The 15,329-nt window shown below is 40.8% G+C and overlaps 1 protein-coding gene across 1 annotated transcript in view; it reads left to right on the top strand.

The window, feature by feature from the left end:
* The window catches only part of LOC136885007 (ATP-dependent helicase brm), a 235,026-nt gene that overhangs the window by 113,932 nt on the left and 105,765 nt on the right, over positions 1-15,329 (top strand). Inside the window, exons 4-6 of the mRNA XM_067157383.2 lie at positions 770-1,139; positions 6,178-7,048; positions 9,099-9,237. Of these exons, the coding sequence (XP_067013484.2) occupies positions 770-1,139; positions 6,178-7,048; positions 9,099-9,237 (1,380 nt within the window). The remainder of the gene's footprint in view (positions 1-769; positions 1,140-6,177; positions 7,049-9,098; positions 9,238-15,329) is intronic.

Below are 15,329 nucleotides of genomic sequence, written 5' to 3'. Positions count from 1 at the left end.
AAAACAATTCATGAAAAAAAAAAAGACTAGATAGTGACATTCATCTAAAAACTTTAAACACAGAGCATAACATTCAATAACTTTCTTCTTTGAATGCAGATTCCCAGCATATGTGCTCATTTTCTGTTCTATTACTGCTGATTTAGTAATGAGTTGCCTGCTCTGCTTAACATTTCCATTGCCTGCTTTTGTTGCAAAATTTATGTTGTATTGCGCAAACATTTGTTCGAATGAAGGGAAGAGCAGCATAAAATAGCAAGATGTGTAAAAGTAAAAAATATTGAAGAGCTGAGCGACTGTGGACAAAAAAGATCTGCAATGAATTGGTATTCCTGAAAGTAGTACTCGTAAAGTTTTTCGTGCGTAGGACCATTGAAATTTTGCAGAGGAACATGTTTTATGAAACATGTGATTTTTTAGTTAAACACAGAGGATGTGATGACTGTCCACGCCATGTGAAATCTATAAAAATATGAAGTGTGTGGATGCATCAAAGGGTAATGCAAGACGCTGCAAAAAGAAACCATAAGTGTTACATGTCTGAATATTATTTCTCATGTTTGTTGGTTGAACATAACCTTCCCATATCTGCAGACACTTTGAAGGTTGGCATCTCTGTATATATTTTCTTTTTCAAGGAGCTTTTCAAAATAAGAGTTTAAAAGAATTTTAAAATTTTGGTCCTATCCACGATCGTATGTGCGTAAACAAGTCTTGATTGTGTACAGAGATGATTTCTTTTTAAGTAGCAAATGTCTTTACTTTTCAGCAAGGATTTGGTGGCCAGCCTGAACCTCCTCCAAAGCACACATTCAGTGCCAGCCAGTTGCAGCAGCTCCGTGTGCAAATCATGGCCTACCGTCTTTTGGCCCGGAACCAACCTTTGACGCAGCCACTGGCAATGGCTGTGCAGGGCAAACGCATGGAGCCACCTCCCAGTCATCCCAATCAGTGTCCCACTCCACCATTCCAACAGCAACAACAGCAGCAACAGCAACAACAGCAACAGAGCCAGCAGCAGCAGCAGCAACAACAGCAGCAGACACAACAACAGGCGCAACAGACGAGTGGCGGACCACCTCCATCGGGACCACCACAGCAACAGCAGCAGCAGAGGGGCATACAACAGTCCGATTCAGGTGAGTTTGGTCAGCATATGTGGTTTTACAGTTTGGTTCTGGGCATTTTGAGTTCATCTACTCCTGATTGGAAAAACAGCTTTTATTTATTTGAGTTGTATTTGTTAATATACTTTTGTAATGTGATTGTTCTGAATGCTATTTTAAAACCGTGTTAGTTATTTAGTTGTGGTTTTGTTGATGAAATTGAATACTATATATTTATTGTTTATGCGTTGGGTGGGGTTTATGCTTTTTCATTGTTTTCTTAATAAACTGTCTGCTGTATTAGTTGGACCATTCTTTTCTTTCATGATTTGTTTTATTTTTTGTATTTTGTTGATAAAATCCATTATATTAGTATGGTTATTGCTCTGTGTATCACTTTGTTCATTCCTGTTAATCTCTATTTGTTCAGGTGATTGGCTTCATTAGGCAGATTGCAGAAACGGTATTAAAATTATGTTTACGGTTAAATATTGTCGAAGTATGGCTGCCGCATTCCAAAGACATTATTTATCACTTAGACACTGTATAAAACCAATGTTTTACTGGCCATGTTTAAACACTGCTGAGAACACTGTTTAACCTCAAATTTTAGGAGTGAATCACAATTAGAGGTTATGTACCATGAAATGTATGACAGAAGGGACAGTCTGGTAACAGTCAACTTGACTACAGTTCTTGACAACCAATATATTTTATTATATCTGGGATAATTTCCCAGGAATTATAGGTCACTTTGACTACTTCCTTATCAGAATAACTTGTCTGACGGCTGTCGCATACATCAACCGGGAGGGATTCAGTTATTAAATTTACTGCCAAGTAAGCACACATAATAGTGACACTGAAAGTAGGTTGTGTGTGTGTGGCTTCTTTTGTGGATAATCGTCGTACAAATTCAGACAATTTTTCAGTAACTATGAGATAGGAAAAGGCGAGGACTGGGAAGGAAGAGCTGTGGCCATAATAACTGCCCCAGTAGGCCTATTTGCCTGAAGTAAAACTGGGAAAACAGCAGAAAACAATCTTCAGGGCAGCCGATGATGCGTTTTGAACTCATGATCCCTAGAATTCAAGCTACATCTATATGGCCCGTACAACTAATTCGGTTGTGTCAGTAATATATTAGGTCGATGCATAAGTTCATGCGGTATTCTTTTCGGTTGGCAACAATGCGCCGTGAAGGGTTTGCTTATCGTTATTCCATTGTTTTAACTGAGTTTGGAGTTTGTGTGTTGTGAAACACTGGTTTTCTTGATTGTGAACGTATTATTTGTGTATATTTCTGACAAACTGATATGGAATGTCAAGTTGAGAAACGTGAGCATTTGATAATAAAGATGTTGATTCCCATAGGGAACCTGAAATATTTGTTCCAAATAAGTAAATTTGAGTAAAGTGAGCATTTCCGACACATTTTACTCTGTGAGTTTAACTGAGGATCCTATGCAGAACAATTTGTGAAGTGTACAGGAATGAAGCAGTTGCTGAAAGAACAGCACAAACATGTTTTTTTTTCCGCTTTTGAGCAGGATGGTTTGACTTGTATGATGAGATAGAAATTTCATTGTGAATGGTCCGTATTGAACTGTGATTACAATTAAAATTAAAAGTTCAATAGTTCCACCTTTTCAGTACAAATTCAAGTAATGTGGGTACTAGTTTCGACCCATTATCAGGGTCATAATCAGCCAAAAGCACGAATTGCACAATGTATCAAATAGTCCATAGAAATTGTAAAAAAGTCGCAAAAACATACTGGATTTGACACTATAAAGATGAAGAAATAGTCACAATTGTGATCAGAGTTTCAGATAATCCATAAAATGCATTAATTAATGCACTTAGCTGTCGAAGGATGAACTCAAGATGATCAATTTGGATGTCGAAGAATCTTGAAACTTGTAATTCTTTCGTTATGAAGTTCTGACAGCTTGTGCTGCAATCAACAAATAAACGTCTGTTCGCCCTTGCCCGGCACCGTTTGGCTTGTGATAGGCACGAAGCATTCCTTTCGAACATTGTTACCGGTGACGAGAAATGGTGCCTGTATGTCAACATGAAGAAGAGAAAAGGGTGGTCAGCCCATCAAAAACAGCAACTCCCTGTGCCAAGGATAGTGCCCATCTACAGAAAATCATGTTGTGTGTTTGGTGGAACAAAAATGGCATTTTCACCATGAACTTAAACATAACGATTAACTCTGCTGTGTATAGTGACCAGCTAAGACAGCAACCAGTCTTATTGCTCCGTGATAACGCTCTTCCGCATACCCAGCAATTGACCAAAGGTGTGATTGCTGAACTTGGCTGGGAACCTCTTCCTCATCCTCTGTATCACCCTGACCTTGCCCCCTCAGATTTCCACTTTTTCCGCTTTCTTTCTATTTTTTATTTTTTGCTTTACGTTGCTTTGACACAGATAGGTCTTATGGCAATGATGGGACAGGAAAGGGCTAGGACTAGGAAGTGGCCATGGCCTTAATTAAGGTACAGCCCCAGCATTTGCCTGGTGTGAAAAATGGAAAACCACAGAAAACCATCTTCAGGGCTGCTGACATGGGATTCGAACCCACTATCTCCCAAATACCGGATGCTGACCGCACTTAAGCGACTGCAGCTATCGAGCTTGGTTGATTCCATATTGAAGAGGGATATAATGTGAAACAATAGCTAAAGGTTTCCACCTTTAGTGTTGATAATATTGTGAGATATTATGATTACATTATGATAATATTATGAGATTATATTTCCACCAAAAGCAGAATTCTTATCTGTGGGCTCATGCTTTGTCAGATTTGAGTAATGTATAGGGAGATGACAGCTGACTAACATTCGGTGCCGTTTGGCGCACGCACCGACAAATTTCATTGGTTACGACAAGCAAAGAGTTACATGGCAGATACTTCTGCTTCCATTTTTGAACCAATATTGAAACTTTAAACAACTTTTATCTAAACACCGGCTGAACATCGTTCATGCAATGGAAGATCGTACTCGATTTAGACGTTGTCTAAAGCTTAAAACTAGTCATTGTTTGTGCAATCGGCCCATTGTCTATTATGTTGAGTAGGTTTCCTGTATATTTTGTATGACCGGCCTGTATTGACTATCCTGAATTTTGATGGAATATCAATGTCTTTACTTTTCAGGATCTTGATTATATTTAACACTGCACTGAAGCAGAGTACTATTTTATTGCTTCATTTCATGTCTGGATATTACATCATAATAAATTTTTGGGCCAAGAAAGAGGATATATTGTACAGTCGTGAATTTTCTTCCTCTACTTTTTCATTTCCAGTTTCCATTCTTCTGGGTTGGGTTGTGAATCAAGGACCTCCACAGTTTTCTATCTCTCCAACACTCCCTTCCTTCCTCCAATATTTCTTCTACTTTTACTCCTTTCTTCTCTATACTCTCGTTCACCATATCTCTGTCTGCACCTTCCCCATGTCTTCTTCGTATCATTTTATCTGTAAATACTCACTTTGTAACTCTATCGTCTTCCATTCTCATCATGTGTCCATACTGGTTTCTATCTTGTCTTGCAGTTTAGGGAATCCAATTCTCTCTCGGATTTCTATGTTTCTGATTTTCTCCCTTTGTGTCTTCCCAATTATTCCTCTGAGGAATTTTATCTTGGCAGCTTGGATTCTGCTTTCATCATGTTTTGTTGTTGTCCCATTGCATATGTCAAAATTGCTGTGTAATAATATATTGAGTAGAGAATTTTCTTCCATTTCTCAGGGACATCATAGTTCCACACTATACCTCTCGCACATTGGTAAAACCCATTAGCTTGTTGGTTTCTCTTTCCAATTTCTTCATTTATTTTCTCATCTTCTGCAAGTATACTCCCCATCCATTTCATGGATTTTCTTGGTTAAATTTAATTGATGTACTACTACTACTACTACTACTACTACTGTTGTCAACAGAATTTACTTTATCTAGATCTGCGTGGACATTGTCTGGCTATCTTAGTCTTTATCTTCCAACTTTCTTTTTCCCATCAGTGTATGATCCACGTAGTTGGTGGAGGCTGTTGTACATATGTGTTTTGAATTGGAATGATTAGAAAAGGACTTTTATTAGGAATCCACCTAATCAACACTACATAACATTGTACACAAAATCTTATCCTATCTCATAAGAAGTAGTACCAGTTTCGGTTTCTGTATAACCATTTTCAGCTACATATATAAAGTGACTTAAGAACTAAACATAAACACACACAAACAATAATACGATGTACAAAATCTAAAATTTTGTTTTGTGAACATTCTTTACAATATCCTAGAAGTGAAGCTTGTATGGTGTGTTCAGAATTATTTAGTTCCGTTTCCAGGTTGAACCGTGTTGTAGTTTTTCTGTATATTTCCTGTATATCTTCGGTACCATATTTTTCTTCTGTTTCTCTTTCAGTTAACGCATTTTCCACTAAATATTCATCGCTGGAAATGTTACAATCCATTAACTCACTATCTGAATCTGAACCGAACAACTGCAATATAACACCTTCTTTCAGGCATGAAACACATTTGCTAACCTTAGCAGTTGTCATGTTTACATTGCATAAGCACAGTTAAACATGTTTGGCAACTTCACGAAATGAAATTTCTTAGCGATATTCCTAAGCATGACCAAAGCATCTAAAATACATTTGCATGCCTTCTATCGAGTTTACAAGTAACTTTTTGAACATCTGTATATATATGATGTCATAATTGGCAGTTCCAACTAAAAAGTGATAGTGTTAAGGTGAGCATCTTACTAAGCTAAGGAGCTGTTTTTTGTTCTCTCTCTCCCTCTCTCTCTCTCTCTCTCTCTCTCATTAGAATGCATATTACACTTTGGTTCTAGAATTGTTTCTTCACTCATTTAAGAACTCATAACTGACAACTTTGATTCACTTGAAAGACAACATACTTGACAGTTAGTGAATGCCTATAATGATGACACTTTAAGTGCTGGTAACATTCACTTCATGAACCCTAGTGTCTTTGGGTGGAAGAAGTCTCTAAAGTAGGACCTGTTTGTACCTTGTTCAGGTTCCTCTACTCCTCCTGGTATGATGCAGCACCCAATGCGCCCACCTGGTCCACCAGGAGGTCAGCCACCCACTCAGTCCCCCATGACAGCTCAGATGGCTCCTCCAACAGGACCTGCTCCTCCACAACAGCAACAGCAGCAACCACCTCAGCCACAGCAAGCACCACCACAGCAACAGCCACCTCAACAACAACCCTCGCCACAGCAAGGTCCAACCCAAGGGCCACCCATTGGACCGGCTGGGGCTCAGCCTCCCCCCCGAATGATGGGGCAACAGCCACCCTCTCAGCAGCAGAATTTGGCCACGTCACCCCTCATGTCCTCCCAGCAGCAATCTCCACAGATGCCTCCTGCGTCTATGTCCACGGGCACCATGCCGATGGGATCCATGCCTCCTGGAGGGATGCCTGTCGGGTCCATGCCACCGACCGGAATGCCTCCTGGAGGAATGCCTGTAGGTTCCATGCCACCTGGTGGAATGCCTCCAGGATCTATGGGTCCTGGAGGAATGCCAGTGGGTGCGATGCCACCGTCTGGTATGCCTCCGGGCTCGATGCCTATGGGAGGAATGCCACCTGGAGGTATGCCGTCCGGACCAATGAACGCTATGCAGATGCCAGGGAGCCACGGCGGCATGATGCCAATGACGGGCTCGTCTCGTCCGACGGTACCCACCACCCAGCCTCACCCTCAAGGGATGCCCCATCATCAGCAGTCGCAGCAGCCGCCACATCCCCAGCAACAGCAGCAACAGCAACAACAGCAGCAGCAGTGTCCTCCGTCAAGTCAACAGAAACAGAACAGAGTGACTTCAATCAGCAAACCTGTGGGCATTGATCCTCTGCTCATACTGCAGGAAAGAGAGAACAGGTGAGAACAACATTTAGATTTTGGTTAGATTGTAATGCTTCCTGGGGAAATACTTTGTATTGTAATACAAGATTCCTCTGATCTGACCTGACCAAACCCATTCAATAGACAAGTACCGTATTAGCTCTCAAAGACTGATGATTATCAAGTCAGTGTAGAAGTAGGGACCTGGAAAGCGGTGAATAAAAAAATAACCAAGACAAAACAGGTGAAAAGCTGTAAATAAAGTTAAGTAAGATAATTTTCATTTTTAATGCATCATAATACTAATAATGGTAATTTATCAATGCTCCAAATTGAAGGCAGAGAAGAGAAAAGGATTCTAAGGAATAAACACTTATGATTTGAACTCGTCATCGTCGGCTGTAACTCAATCTGAGTATATATAACTTCTTCCTGCATACATTGACCAGTTCAACTCAGTTTATGGCATAAAACATATGCCCACACAGATCACACTGAATGGATGGAGGAGGGCGGGGTTGAAATTGACGGAGTTTTCTTGCTTTGCAGGTTATAAATTTCATTTTTTTGTCCGTATTGAAGATCTACTTGTGATACAAATTCTTATAATTCTATTAATTACCATCTATTCAATACAATAAAAACGTAATAAAAACGTAATAAAAACTTACATATTTATTAAGTTGTTGATATGGTACATGTTTCGCTCCTTTTTCGTGAGCATCATCAGCCAATTATTATTTACTTAAGGTTATATAAGATCATGAATCTATTCTATTGGATTAAGATTAAAATGCTTGTAAACCTGATTGACAAATCTTATAATATTTTACAAGTCATATAACAATAAAATTATGTCTTTAAGTTAAAACATATTTGTCTAAAATCTATCTAAGTCTAACATTTTATTGTCAAAACTCATCCAGTGAACATCCTTTAAAATTATTTTAGAAAATCTTTTGAGGTCTGGCTAATTGTATTGATTCAATGTTGCTTGAGTTGTATGATTGTCGTTGAAACTTTGTTAACTATATTAACAATTATCTACAGTTGATAATTGCCTATGTTATGAACATTTAACTTGTTCTCGATGTTGCTGGAGTAACATTTGTACAAAATGTATTGGCATTAATTTTATGTTAATACGAGAATATTGTTCATGAACAATCCTTCCTCCTCGTAGTGATTCACATGCCTCCAACAAACATCCTGGCGGAATTTTTTTGTTCCTGGGTGAGGAGACGAGGAACCCACAAAGCAGACAATTTCTGAAGGTCGAGTTCATCATTGATGATGGCTTGAACATTTCCAAAGCTTCTTCCTACGAGTGAAGCAATTTCAGAAATGTTTATGCATCGATCTTTTTCAATGAGGTCAAGTATAGTACAAATGTTGTCTGCAGTGATGGTTGTCTGTGGTCGTCTTTAGTGGGGCCCATTTTCCACTTCTTCCCATCCTGCCAGAAATTGTTTGTGCCATTCATACACCTGTGTCTTTGAAAGAGTTGCGTCCCCAAACTGTGCAGGGAACCTTCTCAAAATTTCCGAAGCTATCATGCCTTTTTTCGCCATGAACTTGGTGATGCGCTGCACAATGGATGTATGTACCTCTTGCTCGCTCATGGCGTACTGAAGCGAGCGGTCACTCTGTGGTGTGTGCCGCAGCATGATCCCTACACCGGACATCCCCACCAACATCCTCTCAAAGCCCCACCCATTTCCGTTCCCTACTGGAGCCGCTAACTGTAAATTCCGGTTTATATTTGATGCACCTAGTATTTTCACTGTGTGTGGCACTGCATCCTGTTACGTGTGACAGACTCTTTCCTTAATCTTTCTTGTTGAGTCCCGAACTCAGTGTTTTGTCAAAGTAATGGGCATTGTGTATTAAGGTGATTTCACGGTAATCCTCAATGTTTGGAATAATAACAGTAAGTTATTTATTAAATAGACCACCTAATCAATTGTATTGATTGTATTGATTAGGTGGGCTATTTAAGAAATAACTTACTGTTATTATTCCAATCAAATATCATCAATACAGACCAAAAATGATATTTATTACATGTAATCCTCAATGTTTTCAGAGTGGCAGCCCGCATTGCCTTACGTATCGAAGAATTGAGCAACCTGCCCACCACCATGTCTGAAGATGTCCGGCTGAAGGTGCAGATCGAGTTGAGGGCTCTGCGCGTGCTCAACTTCCAGAGACAACTTCGGAGTGAGGTGAGACAAGATCGTTGAACTAGAACGTGCCAAGTTCAGATTTTTTTTCTAATTTAATGAGCCTTTAACTCATTGGCATATATTGACGACTCACAGCTGTGCAATAGTTCGCGGGACGTAATGTAGTTTAACAGCTCGCAGCTGTCGAGCCGAGCACAAGTAGCTTTGTGCACATATTTCACACGTTCATGGAGAGATGAAGTTTTAAAATTTGTTAAATTTCTACTGAGGTCTAGCCATGATCGCTAGTAAGTGTGGAGGTCACACCTGATCAATACAAGCATAGGGCTGGAGGAAAGAGGAAATCCTGGTTATACTTGTATTCTCCATGAAGAAATTGTACGGATTTTAAAACTTCACTCCGTTTCCAGAAGCATGACAAATAATTACATTTGACAGTCTTCACAAATTTGAAGTGTTGCTCCAGCCAACCAATAGTTGTGATAAATACGGGTGGACCCACACTTGTTACAACTAGATTTGTCCAATATTGAAGCCATGCACATTTTAAACATAGATTTTTATTGTATTTGTTGAAATGGCGTATGGCTTTTAGTGCTGGGAGTGTCCGAGGACAAGTTCGGCTCGCCAGATGCAGGTCTTTCGACGTGACTCCCATAATACCAATATAATGGTCCGTTATTGGACATTATAAATTTTCCAGCTAACTCATTCTTGGTTGCCTGCGTTTCGCCCTCGTGTGTTAAGCTAGGCTCGTCAGTTGGGACTTAGCACACCACCCAAGACGCAAGGCTAGTGCATACCGTGGAGGCCACTGCATAGGCTACTTGAAGCCACCAGCAGTGCCAATGCACTATGAGAGCTATGTCTCATTTTCAAAAATTGATGCCTGCCTGGCCATCGAATGATGTAGATGTTGATTCCCATAGGGAACCTAAAATATTTGTCCCGAATGAGTAAATTTATAATACCAATATAATGGTCCGTTATTGGACATTCGATGGCCAGGCAGGCATCAATTTTTGAAAATGAGACATAGCTCTCATAGTGCATTGGCACTGCTGGTGGCTTCAAGTAGCCTATGCAGTGGCCTCCACGGTATGCACTAGCCTTGCGTCTTGGGTGGTGTGCTAAGTCCCAACTGACGAGCCTAACTTAGCACACAAGGGCGAAACGCAGGCAACCAAGAATGAGTTAGCTGGAAAATTTATAATGTCCAATAACGGACCATTATATTGGTATTATAAATTTACTCATTCGGGACAAATATTTTAGGTTCCCTATGGGAATCAACATCTACGTGACTCCCATAGGCAACCTGCGCATCGTGATGAGGATGAAATTATGATGAAGCGGACGCATACACCCAGTCCCCGTGCCAGCAAAATGAACCAATCATGGTTAAAATGCCCGACCCTGCCGGGAATCAAACCCGGGACTCCTGTGACCAAAGGCCAGCACGCTAACCATTTAGCCATAGAGCCGGACATTGTATTTGTTGATTGTATTTTATCTCAAGTTTTTTATGTATCACTGTTTTTGTATGTCTTTCATCTTTGTGTTATTTTAGCTGATGATGACCTCTAGGCTAGGTCAAAACATGTCCTATGTAGTTTTATAGACAGACCATTTATCAACTGGCAGATTTGTATTGAACAGTTGGACTTTATACAGTTAAATTCTTTTAGAATTTTATCGTAGATACTCATATGATATTACAGTATTCAGAAATTGGAATGCGTAGGAAAGAAAACTAACAAGAGCAGAATAAATACGTAATTCTTTTTTTTTTTTTTCTTCCCAATTTCGAGATTGCCCCTGAGATGAAGTGTATAGTAAAACGAGAGAGATTTTAAAGTAATTGTGAAGCATTGATTGCATTACATTATGGTTGGTTAATATATTTGATGTTTCATTTAAAAGTTTGGGAGATCCAGAGTTGGATCGGATATTTAAAGGCAATCACTGCACTTTCTCTGATAGAGTTGAATGGTGTGCAGAATTTGATGAAAAAGAAAGGATTGGTTTTGACAAAAAAGAAAGGATTGGTTCCTCTAGCACCAACCATTAATCCGATGACTTTGATATCATCTGACTGATACTCTTGTTGATAGAATGGTTTGGTTTGTTCATATGTTGCTTTCTTTTCCTTGTGGACCTTATTGGGTTGTGTTTCAGATCTGAACGTCAGATGTATTATAAAGTCCTTTCGATGTCAATTTGATGGGTGTTGCCTAATGGAGAGACCGTGAACATTCTCTAAGACTGTAAAGCCTTGGTTCCTTAACGATTGAGCAATTTCAGACTATATTTTATAATTTTATGATGCGTTGAATTTCACAGAGCTTCACCACTGGAACCGAGGATGTATGTGTGTAGGTAACCAATCGAAAACAGTGATTTACCATATAATCGCGTGTGGGTAGAATACATACAAAAGAAACACACGTCAGAAATTTTCGGCTGCAACCTTCATCAGGGGATGATTAAATATGTGACGATCATTCCCTTTACAAGGTAGTCATGATTGCACTTCATCCAGACATCATCTATCAGTTTCAGTGCAGACTGCACAGTTTCCTACACCAACTCTCCAGCCAAACAAATATGTGGCCACTGTAGTACATGCAATACCCGTAATATGGATCCTTCTGTCCCCGTTCTCTCCCAGCTCAGTTAAACCACATGATGATTTTCTTAACAGTTAAAGTTCTTAAACATTTACCCCAATCTTGCCACCCTTTTGGAGATTCCAAAGTCGGTCATCAACTGATGCGGAGGACCAGAGAAGTACCTGTCCTTAACGTTAAAGAACTGCTACTTTTTCCACTCTCTTGCACCAAATATCTTCCCATTGCTTTACCTCACATCAGCATTTACTTGTCAACAGTTAATATTACCATTCTTGTCCGGCTCCATGGCTAAATGGGTAGCGTGCTGGCCTTTGGTCACAGGGGTCCCGGAAGGGTCGGGAATTTTAACTGTCATTGGTTAATTACTCTGGCACAGGGGCTCATCATCATTTTCATCCTCATCACGATGTGCAGGTCGCCTACAGGAGTTAAATCGAAAGACCTGCATCTGGCGAGCCGAACATGTCCTCGGACACTCCCGGCACTGAAAGCCCTACGCCATTTCATTTCATTACCATTCTTATTCTATTCTCCACTGACAAAGACTGCAACTGAAAATTTTGAACACATTTTTAAAAAATTTACCGAGCAAGTTGGCTGTGCAGTTAGGGGCCCGCAGCTCTGAGCTTGCATTCGGGAGATGGTGAGCTCGAACCTTACTGTCGGCAGCCCTGAAGATCTTTTTGCATGGTTTCCCATTTTCACACCAGTCTAATATTGGGGCTGTACCTCAATTAAGGCTGCAGCTGCTTCCTTCCCACTCCTAGCCCTTTTCTATCCCATCATCGCCATAAGACCTATCTGTGTCTGTGTGATGTAAAGCAAGTTGTAAAATCATTTTTTTTTTAACACGTTGAGTGCCAAGCGACCCCATATGGGTACGTAAGAGTAGTCAAGTTTTTGAACTTCACGTCCCCATATGGGGTCGTACATTAATTCTAAATCGAGAACTGTGCGAACCCATTTGTGTGCGCAGTAGGTATGTGTTTTGAAGCTGTATTAAGTCTCTTCCTGCCATCTGCTGGTGTCGTCTATTTAAGTACGTGCATAGTCCACATTCCATTCCTCAATTCCTGTTTTGGCGCGACCCCATATGGGAACGTCAAGAGTGCTTTGTAGGGTGACAAAGTCATTGTATATCTCGCACACGGATTGTTTATGTAAGTGTGCAGTGCTGTGAGTTTCCTTTTCTTTTTTAAGTCATTGCGAGTAAATCGAGCAGTAAAAGACTCGGTGTAGATAGTCTGGATGATATATTGAACAAGCCGGAGAATGATGATGTAGGCGATGTATATAGTTACAGTGATTTTGAACCCAGTACAGAGCAAATAGCAATCCCGCACGTTCATCCACATTGATGAATTACAGTCTTCAGCATACATTTCCCAACTGTACTCCGGGTTTCCAAGCCAGCTGATGCAACAATCGTGACCGCCTTCAAGGATATAGTCACTGGTTTCCCAAGTTGCACAATCATCGCTGCTATTATCTCGTACTCAAATTAAAAGTTACACAAACAAAACTAGACCCTATATACGTGTTCAAATATTCCGTAACTACTAATTCTTCTTATAATATTATTCTGTTACATCCTAATTTACCAAATTCACATGATTTTCCCTACTTTATAAAACTATAATTTATACGAAAATTTCCTAACCTAAAATCAGATCTTCATTTACAAATATTTCCTGACCTAAAAGCGGGGATCGTACTTTTTTATGGCTCCAGTACGAACAAGCTAACACGTCTTTCATAATCAACAGCATATAACGCGTCCCTGCAAAGGAAGAGGTAAGTATGACCGAGCGTCGGGACAGTAAGTACTGTATAGGTGCGACCCCATATGGGGGCGTGTGTACGTGTACAATTCATAATGACCAATACGACCCCATATGGGGTTGCAATATTTAACCTAATATACATAATAAGTTAACCTAATATATCCTAAATACATCCTCATTTCAGCGATCTTTTGCTTGGTTAAGCCTGTGAACATTTTGGCACCAGGGAGTAACTCGATGTTATTAGCTCACGGCACTAGATGGCAAATCCTATGAAATTCGGTCTGGCACTCAACGTGTTAAAGTTTGTTTGTGTACTCTCACAGCAAGTCACTACTGTTTATCAATTTCCTATATACACTGAGTGGCCAAGTGTCATAGGAAGCCACTGAATGAGATGTTAATATTGAGTTGCTCCTGTGCGAGCCCTCAAAACGGCAGCAATGCAGCGAGTCATCGACTCTACAAGGTATTGGAATCATTCTGGAGGGATCTGGACCCACGCATCTTGCACTGCTATCCACTATTGGTCTTGCTTAGTTGGTGCCAGGTAAATGGAGCTTACACCAGCATCGACAGCATCCCATAAATGCTTGATTGGAGTAAGATCGGGGGATCTGGAGGGCCAGTCCATGGTTGTAATTTCACTGGAGTGCTCCTCCAACCACCTGCGTGACATGGCTCATTGACCTGTTGAAACATGGCATCTCCATCTGGGTACTCTACGGCCAGAAAGGGATGGAGATGATCTGAAAGAATGTCCACGTAACGTGCACCTGTCGGCGCTCCTTGCAGCAGGACGATGGAGCCTAATTGCGACCATGAGAACACCTCTCAGACCAGAACTGAGCCACCTCCCGCCTGGGCGCGACGTTGTTGACAAGCTGGATCCATAGCTTCATGGGGCATACGCCCCACTCTCACGGGCCCATCAGCTCGATACAACTGGAACCGGGATTCATCAGACCATACCACGCGCTGCCGCTGTTCCATGATCCATTGCAGATGTTCGCGGGCCCATGCATGTCGTTGAGCTCTGTGTCGAGGTGTCAGCAAAGGAACACGAATTGGTCATCGGCTGGTGAAGCCTGTGCAGTGCAGTTGCCTCCTTACAGTCCTGGTAGAAATAGGTTCCTGACTCCCAACATTTAACTGAGCAGTGATCTGACTCACAGTAGCCCGTCGAGCACATAGTATGGTTCTGCGGAGGCAACGTGATGTCCTTTTGTTAAACACCTGTGGTCTTTCCGTGCGGTTTACACGGGTGGTAACATTCTTCCTGCGATGTTGAAGATCCACCCTCGACACGGTTGATTTCGGAAACCTGAATTCACGTGTAATCTCTGCGATGCCATGACCCATGCGCTGTGCTCGATGATCATCCCATGTTCGAAGTCGATTAAGTCGTTATGTGTTGCCTTCTTCATGACACTTGTCTGTGACAGCCTGCTCAGCTATGCAGCTAGCCACAGATCTCAGGGGGTTGTACATGGGACATTTTCTAATGGGACATCCCTTCCCATGACTTGGCCACCCAGTGTATATGCCCAGAAACTGTCATGCAATAACTTAAATATCTTAGATGTTTTCTTATACACCATTTCCCATCCTTTATTATCTCATAAAAGCATACCAACCCAGACCATTTCATTCTGTTAACCATTCAATACATGGTATAGAATCTTGTTTAATTAAAATGATAATATGACTTTCA

Source organism: Anabrus simplex, chromosome 13 (assembly GCF_040414725.1).
Source record: "Anabrus simplex isolate iqAnaSimp1 chromosome 13, ASM4041472v1, whole genome shotgun sequence".
In the NCBI taxonomy this organism is placed as follows: Eukaryota; Metazoa; Arthropoda; class Insecta; order Orthoptera; family Tettigoniidae; genus Anabrus; species Anabrus simplex.
The sequence above is the reverse complement of the archived record's forward strand: the minus strand, read 5'-3'. Positions and strand labels throughout refer to the sequence as shown.